General features: G+C 36.6%; 1 protein-coding gene across 4 annotated transcripts in view; it reads right to left on the minus strand.

The window, feature by feature from the left end:
* The window catches only part of DNAJC10 (DnaJ heat shock protein family (Hsp40) member C10), a 60,408-nt gene that overhangs the window by 13,418 nt on the left and 25,164 nt on the right, over positions 1-21,826 (minus strand). For 3 of the 4 annotated variants that reach the window (XM_019931567.3, XM_073807511.1, XM_019931565.2), the window contains exons 10-16: positions 13,262-13,305; positions 12,477-12,614; positions 10,413-10,502; positions 9,520-9,633; positions 7,870-7,984; positions 2,725-2,852; positions 2,312-2,428 (exon numbers count right to left, since the gene is read on the minus strand). In XM_019931567.3, coding sequence (XP_019787126.1) covers positions 2,312-2,428; positions 2,725-2,852; positions 7,870-7,984; positions 9,520-9,633; positions 10,413-10,502; positions 12,477-12,614; positions 13,262-13,305 — 746 coding nt within the window. The remainder of the gene's footprint in view (positions 1-2,311; positions 2,429-2,724; positions 2,853-7,869; positions 7,985-9,519; positions 9,634-10,412; positions 10,503-12,476; positions 12,615-13,261; positions 13,306-21,826) is intronic. The other variant, XM_019931566.3, reaches the window with a different exon arrangement.

The following is a 21,826-nucleotide window of genomic DNA, read 5'->3' on the forward strand; positions in this document are numbered from 1 at the left end:
ACTTAAAAAAAAATTTGATGGATGGGGTGTATGACTATTGCTATAATTTGTACTTTCTTGATGACTAGTGAAGTCGAACATTTTCCATATTTATTGAATTTCCTCCTTTACAAAATTTCTGTACACTTTCTCATTTTTCTTCTATTTAAAAAAAATTGATTTGTAGTCTTTAAATATTCTGGACAGTAAGGTTTTGTCAGTTATATATGCTGCAAATATTTCCTCACTCTGTTGTTTGCTTTGACTTTATAATGTCTCTTTCTTTGAAAATAGTTTTAAACATTTAACATAGCCAAATTCATTCCCATTCATAATTTTTATCCTTAGTGTATGTGTGCCTACACAGGCATGCATGTCTGTGTGGAATGAAATTATTCCTCACACAGATGCATAAAGATTTCACCCTACATTTACTTCTATTATGCTTGCTTTTTTTTTTTTTTTTTTTGTGGTGTGTGGGCCTCTCACTGTTGTGGCTTCTCCCGTTGCAGAGCACAGGTTCCGGACGCGCAGGCTCAGCAGCCATGGCTCATGGGCCCAGCCGCTCCGCGGCATGTGGGATCTTCCTGGACCAGGGCACAAACCCGTGTCCCCTGCATCGGCAGGCGGACTCTCAACCACTGCGCCACCAGGGAAGCCCTCTATTATGTTTTTAAAACACATTGTTTTTTTTAAAAAATTGAGGTATAGTTTACAATATTTAGTTTCAATTGTACAGCAAAATGATTCAGTTTTATATATATATATATTTCAGATTATTTTCCACTAGAGCTTATTACAAGATATTGAATATAATTCCCTGTGCTATACAGTAAGTCTTTGTTGCTTATCTGTTTTATGTATAGTAGTGTGTATCTGTTAATCCCATACCCCTATCTGTCCCCCTTGCAAGCTTTGGTAACGGTAACTTTCTGTGAGCCTGTTTCTGTTTTGTGTATATACATTTGTATTTTTTTAGATTCCACATGTAGGTGATTTCACATAATATTTGGCTTTCTCTGTCTGACTGACTTCACTAAGTATAATACTCTCTAGGTCCATCCATGTTGCTGAAAATGGCAATATTTCATTCTTTTTAATGGCTGAGTAATATTACACACACACACACACACATCTTCTTAAGCCAACTGTCTGTTGATGGGCACCTGGGTTGTTTCCATGTCTTGGCTATTGTAAATAGTGCTGCTGTGAACACCAGGGTGCACAAATCTCCTCAAATTAGTTTTTGCTTTTTCTGGATATATACCCAGGAGTGGGGTTGCTGGATCATATGGCAGCTCTATTTTTAGTTTAAGGAAACTTCATACTGTTTTCCATAGTGGCTGCACCAATTTATATTTTCACCAACAGTGTACGAGGGTTTCCTTTTCTCCACACCCTCTCCAGCATTTATTATTGTTTGTAGACTTTTTGATGACAACTATTTTGACTGGTATGAGGTGGTACCTCATTGTGGTTTTAATTTCTCTAATAGTTAGTGAGTTGAGCATCTTTTCATATGCCTGTTGGCCATCTGTATATCTTCATCATAATAATTACTTAAAATCATCAGATATCCAGTGTTCAAGTTTCCCCAATTATCTCTATTGTTTTTTTCTGGAGTTTATTTGAACTGCATCCAAACAAGGCCTAGACACTGCATTTGAATGATATGTCTTGTATATGTCTTTTTCATCTTTTTTTTCCTTCTTTCAATGTATATATCCAATAAACTGGTGTTTGTCCTGTAAAGTTCTCTACATGCTGGAACTTGGAGATTTTATGTACCTGGTGTCACCTGACATGTTCCTCTGTCATTGGATTTCCTATACACTGATATCTGGAGGCTTGATTTAGGTTTTTTTCCCCCCAAGGATATTTTATAATTTCTAGTTCTTCCTAAACTGAAGAGTATTTATTAACCTAAGAAAATATGTTGTATGTAAACAAAAGTTAAGAAGCTTGTTTAATTTCTATTAACTACACTTAAAAGACAAAGAATAAAAACTATAGACCACCAAAAGGTAATATTAAGTTAAAAAAAATCTTAAATAATTGAAAAATCAAATAATCATGTATTTTATCAAGTCAACTAAATATTTTTCTGAGTTTCATAAATAAGACCCTGTCTACACTGAACCACATATTATCTATTTACATTTAGTCCAATCATAATTTTATATCATTTTGTTGAAGTTATTTCTTTAAATAATTTGTTACTACTCTAAATGTTAGATGTACATTTGAAAGTTATTTTATTGCTTTAACATTAGGCTGCCAAAACATTTTACAAAAACATTAATTAGAATAAATTTTTTGTACTTTGCCTTACCATGTTACAGAGTCCCTCGTGAACTGTACAATCTAATGTACCAAACTTAAGCTGACCGTAAAGATGCTTTGATGCTTTTCGTAACTCTGGCAATAAAGCTCGACATGGTGGACACCACTATGAAAGAAAAAATATTCATAAGCACTGAGCCAAATGAAACAAAAAAACACCATTTTTACAACAAGCAAATTCTAAGTAAGACAAACCATACTTAGTTACAAATCTTATGCATTTATATTCTCAGTCCTTGGAGGGGAGGGGCAAGTATATCAGCCTTTCCTAGAATATGTGGCAGTGGCCAAACTGAGTAACATGATTCTAATATTCATGGTTCAAGGTTACCCAGAAAATGTTTTTTTGCTGCGACAAGAGAAAATGACAATATCGAAATTTGACAGATAAACATAACTTACAGGGGCAAAAAAATCAACTAGCCATGGTTCTTTGTCATTGGCAGGAAAATTTTGAGGTCCCAGTGTGGTAACATGAGAATTAACACTTTCTTTGGCAAAGGCAAGTATATCATAAAGAATCTTCTTTCCTTTGAAACAGAGAAAGAGAAAAATTAAAATCTACATTCTGTCTTTTTATCCATAGAAACATTTCAAAGCTTTTGTACTTGAAATATTAAAGAGAAGATACACTTATTAACAAATTGATTTTGTTGAGGTTTTAGTGTTATGTATACTGTATACACATAGGTTTGCTCTGCCAGGAGAAACCTTTCCTTTACTCTGTTTCTTAGAGGATCAGATAAAATGTCAAGATCTCTTTGAAAAGTTCCTTCATCCTCAGAGGCAGAATAATTTCCTTGCAGTGTCGAGTTCTTTTTGCTTACCTGAACTACTGTTACAGCCTCTTAAATCTGTTTCTTCAACCTAGACTTCTCTTATGAATTCAAAACCTGTATTACCAACTGCCCAGTGGAAATATTTACTGATGTCATATAAACATTTTAAACAAAATATATCCAAATTGATGTTGAGCTATTTTCCCCTAAACTTGCTCCTTTTCTCACCTTCCCTACCTTGGCAATGGCATAATCATCCACTAGGTGCCTAAATAAGATGTCCCGGAGTTATTCTTGCCTTCTTTCTTTGTATCATAGCTCCATCTCCTACCATCTCCAACCCCAATTTAGGCTACTGCCTAAATTCAGTCTGACCTACTGAAATAACCAAGCTGGTCTTTCTGTTCTGCCTTCCTTAACTAATTCATTTTCTACATTGCTACCACAGGCAAGTTACAAAAACATTCATCTGATCATGTTGTCCCCTTGCTTAAAGACCACTGCCTAAAGAATATACTCCTTAGGGCTTCCCTGGTGGCGCAGTTGTTGAGAGTCCGCCTGCTGATGCAGGGACACGGGTTCGTGCCCTGGTCCGGGAAGATCCCACATGCCGTGGAGCAGCTAGGCCCGTGAGCCATGGCCGCTGAGCCTGCGCGTCTGGAGCCTGTGCTCCATAATGGGAGAGGCCACAACAGTGAGAGGCCCGAGTACCGCAAAAAAAAAAAAAAAAAAAAAAATATATATATATATACTCCTTGGCTTGGCAAATAATAGCTTTCTTAGGACCAGCACATAGTCCATTTTCCCATGTGCCCTCTGATTTATTCACTCGATAGTCAATATTAAGTCAAGCACCTATTATGTGTCAGGTCCTGTTTTAAATGCCATAGTGCATGCAAAATTAAAAAAGATACAGACCTTCTCCTTAAGGAGTTCACAGGCCAGTAGAAGAGAGAGATTTTCATAAATATTTAAATAGAGTGAAAAATGACACCACATTCTCCTGCTTTTTTCTCACTCTTTAGCTGCTGCTGCTTGAATTGCTTCATGAATTCTATCTTTGACAGTTCCTTAAAAATGACCCATAGGGCCCTGATTTTGTCTCTCTATGCACTTTTGACAAGCTCATACTCACCCAAAGCTTCAATTACCATTGATATGATGATCATTTGTACCTACAGCTTTAGCCCAAACTCTTCTCCTAAGGACCAGGCCTATATTCAACTGTGAACTGGGGGTGTCTACTCCATGGCACCTCCTCCCCCAGGGTTCTCTTCCTCACGGAATGGTGCAATCAGTCACTCAGCTGCCAATTCACCAAGTCAGAAGCTTGGGTTTCCTTTTCTTATTCCCCTACATCTAAAATCTAAACACAATCATTGGGGCTTCCCTGGTGGCACAGCGGTTGAGAATCCGCCTCCCAATGCAGGGGACACAAGTTCAATCCCTGGTCCAGGAAGATCCCACATGCTGTGGAGCAACTAAGCCCGTGCGCCACAACTACTGAGCCTGTGCTCTAGAGCCTGTGAGCCACAACTACTGAAGCCTGCACGCCCTAGATCCGGTGCTCCACAACAAGAGAAGCCACTGTAATGAGAAGCCCATGCACTGCAATGAAGAGTAGTCCCCGCTCACCGCAACTAAAGACTGCACATAGCAACAAAGACCCAATGCAGCCAAACCCCCCCCCCACAAAACCAAAACACCCCCCCAAACCCCCCACAATCATCAAGTTATACTGATTTGTATTCTTGGTATTTAAAAACTCTGTCCACTTCTTTTCATCCACATTACCACTATTTAGATAAGGTAGCCATCTCCTCTTACATAAATGACTGCATCAGACTTCTACCTGCTCTCCTTTCGTCCAATTTTTGTTTCTATCCATTCTAGGCAGCCAGTCGCCTTTCTAAAATGTAGAACTAGTTGAATCATATCTCTGCTTAAATCCATGAATCCCTCTGCTTTGCCTCCAGGATAGAGTCCAAATTACTTTACCTGACAGAGGAAACACATAATTTGGACCCCTGGTGCCCTCTCAAGCCTCAAGTCTCATTCCTTTCCACACTCAACATTCCAGTTATCCTGAAATTCTTGCTTTCTAAGAATGAATGAGGTACCCTTTTATTTCAGAGTCCATGAATACATTCGCTGGTTCCTGGAGTTGGAATGTGTTTAACACCTCTTTATTTGTATAACCATTACTTCTACTTTAGATCTCAATGAAGAGCTTGCTTTCTCTAACCTCAGAAAATTATTCCATCTATATGTTCTGCCTAAGTGCAACCCATACTTCTCTCTTATGGTAGTCAGTCTCCAAGATAGCCCCCAATGATCCCTACCTCAGGTACTCATACCACTGCTGTACCAGGGTTGGTGGATGTGACCAATAGGATATGGTGGATGTGACGGTTTATATTATCTGAGATCAGATTATCATTGCTTGTGTGTGTGTGTGTGTGTGTGTGTGTGTGTGTGTCTCTCTCTCTCTCTCTCTCGTAAGTCATTCTGAGAGAAGTGAGTAGCCATACAGAGAGGCCCACCTGGTAAGGAACTGAGGCCTCCTGACTATGCCATGAGTCAGCTTGGAACCAAATCTGCCAGCCTCAGTCTAACCTTCAGATGGCTGTAGTCCTTACCCACCCTGACTGCAACCTCATGAGAAAACCTGAGCCAGAACCACTCAGCTAAGCTGTTCTCAGAATCCTGAACACCAAAAACTGTGTGAGTTAATAAATGTTTGTTGTTTTAAGCTGCTAAGTTTTGGCGTAATTTATTACTCAGAAATAGATAATACTCCTCACTTCAGACATTTTAAAAGTTGACCATCTACTTGTCTGTTTTCTCTACTAGTTCATAATGTTCACAATAAACACCTATTTAAATCCAATACTCAACACCTATTTAAATACAAAGAAATAATACAAGTTACACTATAAAGTTAGTGACAAAATACAAAAGGAAGTACTTGGGTATTCATGGTATATTACAGGGAGAAAATGCTTTATGCAAAGTTTTGAAGGGTGACTGGGAGTTTGCTAAATATTTTGAGGGGCAGGAAGAAATGATTACATTGCAGGAGTAAGAAAAAAATCTTGTGTAAAGGCATAGGAGTGAAAGAACATTTTCAGTGATCTACAAGTAGCAGAGCTAAGATTATTTGGAGGGGCAGAGGTGGGAGATGAGGCTGGAAAAACAGGCAGAGGCACAGAGTGAATGTACCCTATTAATTTGACAACTATTTACTGAGCTACTACGCACCAGCATCCTAGGTGCTGGAAGTACAGTGGTGAGCAAGACAAAGTCATTGCTCCTATGCTAAGGAATCTGAAGTTTATTCTAAAAGAGATCAGGAGATTCAAGGCAAAAAAGTGACATGTGAATGTTCTAGGTATTCTAGGGTAATAAATCTGCAGATAAAACAAGTAATTAATTGTAAAGAGAAAATGCTATGAGACAATTATATTGGAGAATATTAAAGAAGATGAAGGAGATGATGGACCTGAAATAAGGCAGCGAGGGGGAATCTGAGAAATATTTCAGAGGAACAGAACTCCATTATTAAAACCTGGGTCATTTCCAGCACTTTCAGGAGGTGGCATAGTTTAGCGTGGCTATAAGCATAGGCTTTGGAGTCAGACACACTTGGATACAGAATCTACCTTGACCAATTACTGGTTGTCATGGGCAAGTTACTTTATCTTTCTGAGCCTCAGTTTTCTCCCTTGCTGGGTTGTTGTGAAGATAAAGATGGATATGCACAATATGCAAATTCTTTTAGAAAAACATTGCATTTATAAAAAGTACTGAATAAACAGTAGTTACTGTTAAGTTTATCTTGTCAAGTCTTTGCTCACAGAATTCCTTCAGTCTACAGGGCCTCACTTGTTTTTCTCTTATTTGCTTTGGGAAATTGAGTATTCAAATGTCATTTTAATTCAAAGATCACCTCCTGACCTATACTACACAAAAGTCTCTTTATTTAATCTTATAATTTATACATAATGACTATTACAATGTTTTTCATATTTTCTTATAAATCTCCCTCCTCTCACCCACCACTAGATGATATTTTAAGCTTCTTGAGAGCAGAGTCCATGTCTTATAATTTTGCACTCCTAACACCTAAAAGAGTGCTTGTCATGTAACAGGCATAGTTATCAATATCTGTTATTTACTAACTGTGTTATAGTCAGTAGTTTATGTCTCTCTTTTGCTACATTTGACCTTTTTTAGGACAGGGACGATGATATATTCCAAACCCTAGGAATTGGAACTGTACTTTCATGATGCAGGGCTAAAGTCCCAAACAAGGTGAAATGCAGAAATATAAATTCAAGAGAGATAACAAAGCAGTTAATGGAGATGTCTGGTCATCTAGTGTTTGAAAAATCCAAAACAATGTCTAGAAATTGCCCCTAATGATTGAGATGCTACATTTGGCATACTGAAATGGAAACTAGGTGTTTCTTATTTTTGTCAACAAGACAAACCCTGAAATTCCTTACTAGCCTGACAAGTCATCAGAGCTCTTACTGAAACAGTGATCAAAATATTGGGGAGAAAAAAGGGATTTATTTTAAACAGTAAAGAAGATAAAACAACTATATTTAATTCAAAATATCTTTCCCCACAAGAAACAAATTTACTAATAAGTGAGAACAAAGTTATTTTTCATAATCAAGTCCATATAAAACAAGGTTAAAAAGTAGAATTAAGAATTACTATTTGAAAATTGAGAAATTTTTATCACTTTTTCCCTTCTTACCATGATGAATTTCAAATTCCTTAGTTCCTTGTCCTTTAAATACTGCTAGACATGGCTGAAAAACATAGAGATTACTACAGATGTCTGGTGCAGAGGAACAGTCAAACTTGCCAACCTAAAGTATAAAGAGAAGGTTTAATCCGTTGAAAATAAAATCTTACCCATTCAGTTAAATATTCATAAGGATAATCCAAAAATGACACTGCTATAACAACGCAGCTTCTAAACAGAAGTTAATGGACCATGAAAGTAAGAGACAGAACTAATTAATTTACATTTAATACTGAAACTAAATTTAGTTATAAAAAAAAATGCCTCCTAGAGATTTCAAAAACCTGAGAGGAAATTTCCAAGAAAATATTAAGTTGTTTAAGAAACCACCCTTCTAAAAATGTAGAGAATATTTATATAATCGTGGGGTGGGGGAAAGAGAGAATGTCTTAAGAGAGACCCTACAAGCAGAAATAATAAAGAAAAAGGTTCACATTTTCATATGGTATGGAAAAAAAATCCAGCGGGCAAATGATAAACCAAATATTTGTAGCATTTAAAACAAAGGATCTATTAAGAAATAAAAATATGAACATCCTATCAGGAGAAAGAAAATGGGCCAGAGACATACATGGAAAATAAAGTAGAAAGCAAATAAATGAAAATGAGTATTATTAACAAATCACTTTAGGCCTATTAGGACAGTGCTGATTATAAAGAATGATAATACCAGGGCTGGCACTGGTATAGAGAAATGGTCACTTACATGCTGTCAGTAAGAATATAAACTGATATAAACTTCCTGGAAGACTCTGGTAATGAGGATAAAAAACTTTGAAGAAAATATATCACCTTGGTTCAAAAAATTCCTCATACTGCATTTTTGCAGTATTATCTTTTTGATATAAAAATGGAAACAAAGTCACCAGTAAAAGAGGATTTGTCAAACAATCATGGTGTAACCATACAGTGAAATACTGCTTGGTCTTTAGGACGATGACTGATACATTTACATACACACACACATATACACATATATATTACACTGGTATGTGGAAAAATTTATATCACTAAATGGAAAATTTTACGAAAGAGAATTTAGTGAATCTAATTTCATTAAAAAGCATACATATAAATTTACATGTATGTCTATTACAATGGCCATTACAATATGCATATATGTGCACACACATACATATGCCCACACTTAAAAAGCTTGAAAGGTTATAACAGTAAATTCTTAGTAGGTTTATTAACAGTGGAGAAAATGCGGATAATTTTTAGGCATCTACTTTAGTTCATTTTAGTGCTTATTTATATACGCTAATTTAAAATAATGAATATGAAATTACTTACATAAAGAAATAAGAATTTAAAAAAGGGAAAGATATCCTATTCTATAGTATGCATTCCAGAAAAACTATCACACAGATTTATCACATACCAACTACCCAAAAGAAATGAAGGTTAACCTTTTTCGGATATCATTTTAACTTTTAATACAAAAAAGAAAACGCAACAGAAGAACAAAGGCATTTAGGGGTTTCTTAACCTAGAATTTCAAATAAACATTTTTATGTTATTTAAAACATAACTTTATGTACTAAATTAAGAAGAGAGCACGTAAGCAGAAGGCTAGGCAGAATACACTTTTCTTACTTGAATATGTTCATTTTTAAGTAGAGTTTTTAGCTTCTTCAACTCAGGATCATTTGAATTTTCATTTTTTCCAAAATGAAAAAATAAGAGCCACCGATGATGAGCCAAACGATCCTTAAAAGTGATTAAAGAAGAAAGTGATAAAGGAAAAGAAACATGAGAGATGGGAAATCTTAAGAGTTCTATCAATAATTTCTATTTCTTTGACTTAATTTTAACTATCCTACCCATTATTTCAAAATACTGTCTAAAATTCAGACCCAGTCATATTCTTATTTTGTAGTTTATTTGTAATAATGCTATATAAATCAATTATATAATATTACACAAAGAAAAGAGTCACTAAATCATAAAATCTTAAAGACGATGACTGTGCCAGGAAAAAGTATGATTTTAACAACACAGAGCCAAAAAGCTGAAAGGTGGGGAAGTCAGATTTCTTCAGGTTTAACAAAAAGTTTGGTAGGGATATAGACTTAGAACACTCTGGGATCAAAAAGTAGAAAAAATAATTGATTCTACTACAAACTGAATATTTCTAAAGTTGCTTCTTAATTCTCAGTGAACAATACAGATAGTTCTGTAAGCGAGAACAAAGAGTTCCAGATCAGATCCAAAGTTGCTTTGTGATCAAAATCTTGCCTTTTCTGATGCACCTCCTGCAGCCTACCTTCAGGACTAGTTAGGTTTCCAAAACTACAGATCCACACTGAAGCTGCAATGCCAGCAACCCTGGCATTAGAGTTCAACCTAGAACCAACTGATATATATATATAAGTCCTTTGAAACTGCTACTTCTTCTCCAAAATGAATAAAACAAACGCTGATTTTAAAATGTTAAGTTCTGAAATGTTACCAACATTTAATACTATTTATTATTAAAAAAATATTACCTCTAGTGTGTTTGCCGAAAGTAGTTCAAAATCTGGAAGGTTATGCATTATTTCCAAATATATTTCTTTAGCATCCAATGAATTAAGAAACTAGAAGTAAGAGAATCGTAATCTTTTTAATCAACGTTCACTTATTTTAGTATCTTAGTTTTTCAGTTTTCAGAGAAAGAACTTTTAAGGAAAAACATAGAAGTTACACAGTTTTTAAGCTAATTATCCTAAATGTTGTCCTTTTCCAAAAAAAAGAAAACGACAGTATATCATATTGTGGCAATTATTAAACTGGGTTGTTTCTTTAAAAAACAGTGATGTAAAATAAATTTCATTATTAGGTGTTTCATTACCTGGAATTTTCTATTAACTATGCTGCATATTCTACAATAATCCTCAAAATAACCTGGAGTGACCTCTGGCTCACTGGGAAAAAGCTATGGTATGTTCAGTTTAATTTTAATGCTAACATGTTTTACAGAATGCCAATGCTTTACGAATTCTTGTTAAAACACTAGAATATTTGGTGATCTAAGATGCTTCATACCCCAATCAATAATTAATAGGAATTAAGAAAAACTTATTGGAAAACTGGAATGGACTTTATTATAGAGATTTTTAGAAATAATGCACCAAAACCAAACCACTTAGGAGTTTTACAGAGTAAAATGTATACATATAAAAGATATATTTTAAATTAAATATATTTTGGATCTAGGTCTCTTATTTAAAACAAAACAACTGAAATAGACACATCTCGATTCTAACAAACCTTCTTTATTTCTGTCCATGTTTTATCCTCAGCATATTTTTCTCATAGAACTCTCTTTGCTCTTCTAATTCTCATGGAAGCAGCTGCTATTACAGAGTGCAGCAATAGTTACATCAAGAAAATGTATACAGGGGTTGATGAAACAGTTTATTGTATATCTTTAATTATAATAAACTATTTGAAATTCATATATTACTTGAAAGATCTAAAACTCCATTAAAAACTTGTAGGAACTACCACTGTATTCACAGTTTAATTGTGTTTGACATGAGAATAATCAATAGAAACAATGTCTATAACATAAGTACAGAAAACTCAATTTTCAGCTTAAAAAAAAATCTATAGCATATTCCCAAAAAATCTATGAAATAACTTGTTACCAAAGGGCTTAAAAGGCCAAAACGGAAGACTTTCATGTCTCAGTACTATAAGCTCATTCACTTTAGTCACATTCATGAAGACTTTACTAAAAATACTCCCATAACAGCTTATATAAATATGTAAGTTACAAATCCAGTGGAACCTCTTATAAACCTGTTTGTTTTAGAGTAAAATTTGGCAGTTACATCTAGAAGGGTACTGTCCAGCCTCTGAATTTCACCTGCCAGACATATTTAGCTGACATAGTGTTTTACATTTTTTAAAACTTGAATGCTTTTAGGAGGGACAGGGACTGCTAATTCGTCACTCTGTGTTGTCACATTTCTAATATCACTCATTTATGTTTCCTAAGATCATATCTGAGCTTGCTGTTTTATATCAAAAATTAAAATACAGAAAAGAAAGCTAAAGGTAGTCTGTCTTATATCAGTCTGTTTTTCTTTGTGGGTTCTCTAGGGACCTATCCGATATGCCAGTATTTGTCTCAGCTCCTTGACAACTATCTTGAACCTCAGTTTCCTCATTTATAAAATTAGGAATGTGAACCACACCAGTAGATTGCCAAACTGAGTCTACACCAGAATCAAACAGGGTGCTTTAAAAAAAACAGATACCAGATTCCATCTAAACCTACCAATGATCTATATTTTAACATTAGAAAATACACAAATAAATGGAAACCAATAAATATTCATTTAACCTAAGAATGTATTCCATACCTTTGGGTTTTTAAAACTGTAATGGTTTATGCCAGTTTAAAAATAATCCTTATAGCTTAACTTTATAAACTGAAATATGAAACAGAATCCCAGAAATTAAATATTCTAAATAATTAAGTGTCCTATAATCAGGTGATATAAACTCGTTCCTTGTTTTGCTCATTGTTTACAAAATGATGTATTTGAATAAGTGATTCATACCAAAATACCACTTTTCTCTTTGTTATTTAAAGTGGCTCCAGGAGGAAAATATGCAGTAGTACTTGTTGTAATGTCCAAACTTTTACAAAGGTTGTCCTGGGTGGCACAGTCCATCCATCCTACATTAACAAGACCATCCTAAAATGGAAAGAAACAAAAAATTGTGTTGTAAGTGGAAGAAAAAGTTAAAAGGATTTATATTTAGCAAAAACACAACTTTCCTACTATTCATTAAACTTTTAAAAAGAACACTCAAAAAATGATGCAGATTTGAATAACATGATTAATAAATTTAATCTAATATATATAAAAATTACACCTTACATAGGAAACATTTTCAAGCATACACAGAACATTAACAATCTTCGTAAGTGGCAAACTCCCAACCCATAAGGCAGCTTCAATAGTGTTAAAGTATCAACAACACACAGACTGCACTCCCTGACCATAATATGATGAGACTAAATAAATAAAATAATAAAACGACAAAAAATAATGTTTAGAAATGACAAAAACACTAATATATAACTTTCTGGTTAAAGAGGAACTCTAATGGAATACTTAGAAGTGAATGATAACGAAAACACCATATGTTAAAATGTATTGAACACAGCTAATTAATTAGAAAGAAACTTACAGCTATGAATACATTTATCAGAAAACAAGAAAGATTACAAATAAGTGAGATAAATGTTTAAGAAACCACCAAAGAAAATATCTGGAATCAGTTTTTAAATGTGTTTCTTAACATGGTGATACAATTTTACAAAGTAATTGATGCTTACCAACATCCCACTTAACCTGAGACGTGTCTGTGAAGTCAAACAATCTGGTGGGGGAAAAAAAACTTATGAGGCAATTTCAGCTTAAGTCTGTACTTTCATTAGCTGTTCCCCCAAACCATCATGTTGATTCTTAGGCAATTAATTGGGCTGTGCTGGTAAATACTGAGACTTTTATTTACTAGGTAGACATAGAGGTCAATGTCTCATTCTTCTCCCTCCCGTCCCCTTTTCTCTCCCTACCCCTCCCCTCCCTCTCCTTAGTCTTTTATTCTCTCCCCTTAGTTTCTCAGGATTTCCAGCTAAAAAGAAAAGAAGGAATTCCCTCGCAAGTACCTCTTTAGGAACTTATTCTCAAATGTCTCCTCCTATCAACAGTCCCCTTTATCCAAGGGATCTCATGATTTGGGGTAATAAAATGTAATGCCTATTTGATAAATAACAATATGTGCAGAATCCTTAAAATACAATACAATCTTAGAATAGCTTCTTCACCGTTTTTATGTAAGTCCTATAAATATGAATGCTACGACACAATGAGATAGATTTAGAAGAAAGGGAGATGCAGCATCACAGAGCTCACGGGGATAGGTAAAATCAATCTACCTATGGTAAAAGTAAAATAATGTCAGAAAGCTTTAAAAGTTTTCCTTATGTGTGGAATGGAGAGAAACATGTGCATTAGGCCAAAATGAGGGAAAACCCCTCAATGACAGACTAAGTTTAAGGGTGATTTTTGCTGCAAGGCAATACATTCCTAAGATGGGCCTTACCCCATGAGGTGAGTGGCTGATTTTATCTGCAAGGCAATACCTTTCCAACACAGCAGCATAAAGGCTGAGAGGTGAAGTATGGGGAAAAGATCCATGTTGGGATTAAACATATGAAAATGCATTCATTAATTAGGATATTTTCTAACACTAGGACCAATTTTTAACCAATCTTATTGCTTGAATACAGTTTACGTTTGTGTAGGGTACTGAACTTCCAACTTAATTTACTAGGGGAAAGGGTCCTAGCAACGGAAAGTTATCATCTTCAAATATATATATATATATATATATATATATATATATATATATATATATATATATATATATATTTTAAGGTCGCAGCACATGACATGTGGGATCTTAGTTCCCCAACCAGGGATTGAACCTGTGTCCCCTGCATTGGGAGTGTGGAGTCTTAACCACTGGACCACCAGGGAAGTCCCCCAAATATATACTTTTATGAGGCAAACATGTACATTTTTGAAATGAATACATATGAGGGAAAGTCAGTAACTGCAAAAAATTATTATTTTGTGAGGGTTGTATCTGTCAACAACTAATTATTTTTTTGAAGTGTCAAAAACATTTATAGCTATCTGATGGTATAATTTACCATAAGTATAATTAAGCTGAAAAATTTGCCCACTGAATATAAACCATATGATACTTTAAGAAATTAATAACTGTAGAGGAGAGATCAAGATGATGGAGTAGGAAGACATGGAGCTCATCTCCCCTGACAACATACCCAAAATACATCTACATGTGGAACAATTCTCATGGAAAACTAACTGGAAAATGGCAGAACTCCTACACAACCAAGGCTGCAAGAAAGATTTCCATATAACCAGGTAGGATGGAAAAGGCATAGGGTTGGGACCCCCACCTGAGATGGATCTGAAAGGAAGAGAAGTTCCCCATTGGCAGACCCTCAATGTGGGGAGCAAGTGGGTTGAACCACAGACTGGACATTCCAGTCCTGGGGTCCTGCAAGGAGGAGACAAGCACCCTTGGCTGCTGGGAGAACTGCTGGGACAGATGAAGGGCTAGAGAAGCCTAGACTCTACTCATGAGGAGTACACATGTGCTGGTTTACCAAAAATCAGGGCGGAGAGAGCTTTGCACTGGCAGCTGCCACTTGGCCACACTCCCCAATCCGAGCTGGTTGAACATCCCGGCCCCGCTCACTCCATACCACAGCCTGGTGCTAGATTTGGGCCAACCAAGCCCTGGGAGAAGACTTGGTCTAGCTATGCAGAGACAGACTGGGGTCCTGGGATGTGATCTGGGTGGAGTGGAAGTGGCCACTGTCAGCACTTGCTCAGGTAGTGTCGCAGGAGCACCCCGCAGTTTGCCTCCCAGTGGAGCCAATGCTCTGGCTCCACCCACTCCACACAGCAGCTTAGCCTTGGAGCTGGGGCAGACAGGTCTGGAAGAAGACTGCCACGGGGTCAGCCCAGTGCTCTGGTGGTAGCACAGCCACCTCAATTCCTGCAGCCACTACACCCCAACCCACAGCCCCAGCCTAGTGAATGTCCCAGCCTCACCCACTCCACACCACAACCTTGCACTAGGTCTGGGATAAACAGAAGAAGGGATGAGGCCTTGGGCTGGTTCCGACTGGAGCCTCAGATGCCTACAGAGGTGGTGTACTGGTCCTTTGTGAGCACATGGGCCTCACTTGCTTCAGCAATCACCTCCTTTGGGGGCAGGGCACCACTCAAGGGGAATGGAGCCTGATTGAGCCCGACCCACAGGGCATTTACTCCAACAGCTGAGGAGCAGGCCCTGTCCCTGACAGGGCAGCAACAGCTATGCAGCAAAGAGGAAGTCCCACCTCACACCCTGCACAGTCTTTAGATCCCTCAAAACCAACCAAACCCCCTATCTAGGTGATAACGACCAGCATACCCCGAAGAAAGACATGGCTGGTGTCCATCATACACACAGAGTCTACACAGGGATGCTACCACATAAAAACACCCCTTTAAGACCATAATAGATAATCGTTTCTCCTAAAGTCAGAGACAGAGACAGTTAAGTAAAATGAAAAGGCAGAGGAAATACTCCCAATTAAAAGAGCAAGAAAAATCCCCTGAAACAAATAATGAAACAGAGCTCACCAGTCTACCAGACACCAAGTTCAAAAAGGTGGTTATAAAAACGCTAAATGAATTAAGAAAGATCAATATAAATGCATATCACTGTAACAAGGAACTAGAAACTACAAAGACGAACATATCAAAAATAGATAAATAATTCAATTTCTAAGATAAAAAGAAATCTAGAAGCAATGTACAGCTAACTAAATGACACAGAAGAATGAATAAGCTGGAAGACAGAATAATAGAAATCACCCAATCAGAAGAGCAGACAAAGACAAGTGAAAAAAAAAATGAAAGGAACTTACAAGATCTATAAAATAATATAAAATGTGCCAACCTATGCATAATAGGGGTTTGAGAAGGAGAAGAGAAAAGGGGATCAAAAACTTATTTGAAGAAACTATGGCTGAAAATTTGCCAAACCTAAAGAAGGAAACAGATATCCAGATACAAGAAGCACAAAGGGTCCTAAACAAGATGAACCTGAACAGACCCACAAGATATATAATTAAGATGGCAAAACTTAAAGACAAAAAGAGCATCCTAAAGGCAGTGAGAGAAAAACACAGAGTTAATTACAAGGGAACCCCCATAAGGCTATCAGCTGATTTGCAGGCCAGAAGGGAGTGGCATAATATACTAAAAGTTATGAAAGGAAAAAACCTGCAACCTAGGATACTCTATACAGCAAGATTATCATTTAGAATAGAAGGAGAGATAAAGAATTTCTCAGACAAGCAAAAACTAAAAAGATTCAGTAATACTAAACCTACCCTAAAAGAAATATTGAAGGGTCTTCTCTAAATGGAAAAGGAGCAAGACACTCTAGGAAAGAGAAGATCAAAATAGGCAAGGCAAATACATAGTAAGAATTGAAGATCACTTAAATAAACTAGTATGTAGACTAAACAGTCAAAAAAAATTGTAAAAGTGACTCTATAATAAAAATAAAAGGATAAGTATAAACATGTAAGATAGGATATCAAAATTGCAAAGTACCAGGGAGGGGAATAAAAAATGTACATCTTTTAGAATGTGTTTGAATTGAGTGGCTATCAGTTTACATCAAGTAGATAGTTATGGGTCAACACACCTGAATTCCATGGTAACCACAAATCAAAAACATAAAATAGATTCACAAAGACCAAAAAGAAAGGAAGTCACGCATACAACAAAAGAAAATCATCAGACCAAAAGAAAAAACAAAAAAATAAACTAACTACAAAACAACTGGAAAACAAGGATTACAATGGTAATAAATAAATAAATAAATAAATAAATAAATAAATCAACTACTTTAAATGTCAACAGACTAAACGCTTTGATCAAAAGACTGGCTGATTGGAAAGAAAAACAAGAACCTGAAATATACTGTCTACAAGACACTTACTTCAGGATAAAAGACACACACAGACTGAAAGTGAGGAGAAGGAAAATGATATTTCAGGCAAATGGGAATGACAAGAAAGTGGGGGTAGCAATATTCATATCAAACAAAGTAGACTTTAAGACAAAGGCCATAAAAAAAGACAAAGAAGGGCATTATATAATGATAAAGGAATCAACACAAGAGGATATTATACTCATGAACACATATGCACCTAATATAGCAGTACATAAATATATAAAGCAAATACTAAAAGACATAAAGGGAAAAACTGACAAAAATACAGTAATAGTAGATTTAACACTCCACTGGCATCAAAGGACAGATCATCCAGACAGAAAATCAAGAAGGAAACAGTGGTTTTAAATGATACAACAGACCAGTTGGACTTAATAGATTTCTACAGAATACTACATCCCCTGAAAACCCCAGAATACACATTCTTTTCAAGTGCACATGGAATGTTCTATAGGACAGACCACATGCTAGGTCATAAAACAAGCCTCAACAAATTTAAGAGGATAGAAGTTATTTCAAGCATCTTTTCTGACCACAATGATATGAAATCAGAAATTAACTATGGAAAGAAAAACAGAGAAAGAACAAACATGTGGAGGCTGAACAACATACTACTAAGAAACAAATGGGTCAAAGATGGAATCAAAGAAGAAATTATAAAATACCTTGAGATTAAGGAAAATGAGAACACATTACAAAATCTCTGGCATGCAGCAAAAGCAATTCTTAGGGGGAAATCCACAGTGATACAGGCCTAACTCAAGAAACAAGAAAAATTTCAAATGAACAATCTCACCAACCACCTAAAAGGATTAGTAAAAGAAAAACAAAGTGCAAAGTCAGCAGAAGCAAGGAAATAATAAAAATCAGAGAGAAATAAAATAGATCAGGGAAAAAAACAGCAACAAAAAAGATCAATAAAACCAAGAGTTGATTTTTTGAAAAGATAAATAAAATCGACAAGCCAGGCTCATCAAAAAGAAAAGAGAGGACCCCAATAAAGAAATTAAGAAATGAAAGAGGAGAAATAACTGATATCACAGAAATATAAAAAATCAGAAGAGAAATACAATGAACAGTTACATGCCAACAAACTGGACAACCTAGAAGAAATGGGCAAATTTTTAGAAACATACAGCCTGGCAAGACTAAGTCAAGAAGAAACACAGTTTGAACAGGCTAATCACTAGAAGTGAAACAGAATCTGTAATAATAATTAAAAGAAAAACTTTCTGCAAACAAAAGTCCAAGACCAGATGGCTTCACTGAAGAATTCTACCAAACATAAAGAACTTAAACTAATCCTTCCCAAACTATTCCAAAAAACTGAAGAAGCGGGAACACTTCCAAATTCATTCTATGAGGCCACTTTTACCCTAATTACAAAACTAGACAAAGACACTACACACACAAAAAAAGTTACAGGCCAGTATCTATGATGAATATAGGTGCAAAAATCCTCAACAGAATATTAGCAAGCTGAATCCAACAATACCTGAAAAGGATCATACACCATGATCAAGTTGGATTCATTCCAGGATCACAAGGATGGTTCCACATATGCAAATCAATCAGTGTGATACACCGCATTAACAAAAGGAAAGACAAAAACCACATGATCACATGATCATCTCAACAGATGCAGAAAAAGCATTTCACAAAATTCAACATCCGTTCATGATAAAAACTCTCACCAAAGTGGGTGTAGAGGGAACATATTATGACATAATAAAGGCCATTTACAACAAAGCCACAACCAACATAATAGTGGTGAAAAGTAAAAGCCTTCCCTCTAAATTCAGGAATAAGCTGAAGATGTCCACTCCCAGAGCTTCTATTCAACAGAGTATTATACATCCTAGCCACAGCAATCAGATAAGGAAAAGAAATAAAAGGTATCCAAATTGGAAGAGAAAAGGTAAAACTGCCACCCTTTGCAGATGACATACAATACTCTATATACAAAACCCTAGTCTTCACCCAAAAAAGTATAAGAACTAATCAAGGAATTTGGCAAGATAGCAGCATACAAGATTAATACAGAGAAATCTGTCATGTTTCTATACACTAAAAATGAAATGTAAGTAAAAAAAAAAAAAAAAAAATCCCGTTTAAAATCTCATCAAAAAATTTAAATACCTAGGAATAAACGTAACCAAGGAGGTGAAATACCTACGTGCTGAAAACTATAAATCACTGGTAAAGGAAATGAAAATGATTCAAAAAAATGGAAAGATATCCTATATTCTTAGATGGGAAGAATATTGTTAAAATGGATATACTACCCAAAGCAATCTACAAATTTAATGCAATCCCTATCAAAATACCATGACATTTTTCACAGAATTAAAACAAATAATCCTAAAATTTATATGAAAACACAAAAGGCCCAGAATTGATAAAACAATTCTAAGGAAAAAGAACAAAGCTGGAGGCATAACCCTTCTCAACTTCAGAATATACTACAAAGCTACAGTAATCAAAAAGCATGGTATTAGTACAAAGACATATAGATGAACAGAACAGAGAGCCCAGAAATAAACCCAAATAATCTATGACAAAGGAAACAACAATATAGAGAAAAGACAGTCTCTTCAACAAATGGTGTTGAGAAAGCTGGACAGCTACATGTGAATCAATGAATTTAGAATACTCCCCTCCCACCATATACAAAAATAAATTCAAAATGATTTAAAGGAGAGAGTAATCAAGATGACAGAGTAGTAGGACATGATGCTTACCTTCTCCCACAAATACATCAAAAATACATCAACATGTGGAACAATTCTCACAGAATATCTACTGAATACTGCCAGAACACCTCAAACGGCTGAAAGGGCAAGAAAATCTCCATGTAACCAGGTAGGAAAAAAGAAAAAAAAGAAAGCAAGAAAGGAATCGAGACAGGACCTGTGTCCCTGGGAGGGAGCTGTGAAAGAGGAAAGGTGCCAGCCCCCCTGGCAGGGAGATTGGCCAGGACAGAAGGGGAGCTTCAGAGACTCGGAGAAGAGTGCAGCAGCTAGCTTGCGGCAGCCAGAGTGAAGGAAGAACTGCACAAACGGTCAGTGCCACCACCCTGCACTCTCCAGCCAGAGGCATGTGTCTGCCAGTGAGGGCAGGGGCTGGGTACTGGAACTCAGGCTTCAGAAATCAGAACTGGGGAGAGGACTGGGGTTGACTGTGTGAAGACAGCCCTGGGGAGTGCTGGAATCCAGTGCGACCATGGCTGGTGGTGTGCACAGAGGAAGCCTGGGCCGCCTTAGAGGCCAGCTGCCATTATTTGGGGGGTGCGTGAGGGGAGGGGCGGGATGCGGGTTGTAGCCTTTTTCCCTGTGCACACACTTGCAGAGGGTAGGGCAGTGCCTGCAAGGGAACGAGGGGACGTCACAAGCTGCCACCACTGCCTGCCCAGATGCCAGGAGCGGTTGCAGGCTGCTGCCGCCTCCCTCCCAGACCACAGGAGTGGTCGCAAGCCACCTCTGCTCCCATCGCATGCTCCAGGGGGTCGCCTGAGCTGCCACTGTTGTCAAGAACCCCAGGACTGGGCACCAGCCACTGCATCTGCACACCCCCTATCAAGGGGATAACAACAAGCACATGCTGAGGAAAGAGGTGACAGGCATCCATACTAAAAACAGCCCCTACAACAAATAAATTAAACCCACACAAACTACACAGGGACGCCCCCACATGTAAACAGCCATTCAAGACCACAGATAATTGTTTCTCCTAAACTCAGGGAGTAAGAGAAATATAACTAAAATGAAGAAGCAGAGGAACCACTTTCAGTTAAAAGACCAAGAGCATTCCCCTGAAAGAACAAATAATGAAATAAACCTCTTCAGTCTAATAGACACCGAGTTCAAAACGGAGGTAATGAAAATACTAAAGAAATTAAGAAAGGCTATCAACAGAAATGCAGAATAGTGTAAAAAGGAACTAGAAACTATAAAGAGGAACCAAGAAAAATTAGAAAACTCATTTGCCCACATGAAAGCTGAGTTAAAGCAATGAAAAACAGAATGAATAGTGCAGAAAAACAGATAAGTGATGTGGAAAACAGAGTAATGGAAATCACCCAATCAGGACAGCAGACAGAAAGCCAAATGAAAAAAAAATAAAAGCAATATAAGAGACCCACAGGATAATATAAAGCAGTGGTCCCCAACGTTTTTGGCACCAGGGACCGGTGTGGAAGACAATTTTTCCACCGATGGGGGTGGGGGTGGGGGATGGTTCAGGTGTTAACGCAAGTGATGGTTCAGGTGGTAATGAGTGAGCGGGA

Source organism: Tursiops truncatus, chromosome 7 (assembly GCF_011762595.2).
Source record: "Tursiops truncatus isolate mTurTru1 chromosome 7, mTurTru1.mat.Y, whole genome shotgun sequence".
NCBI classification, from domain to species: Eukaryota; Metazoa; Chordata; class Mammalia; order Artiodactyla; family Delphinidae; genus Tursiops; species Tursiops truncatus.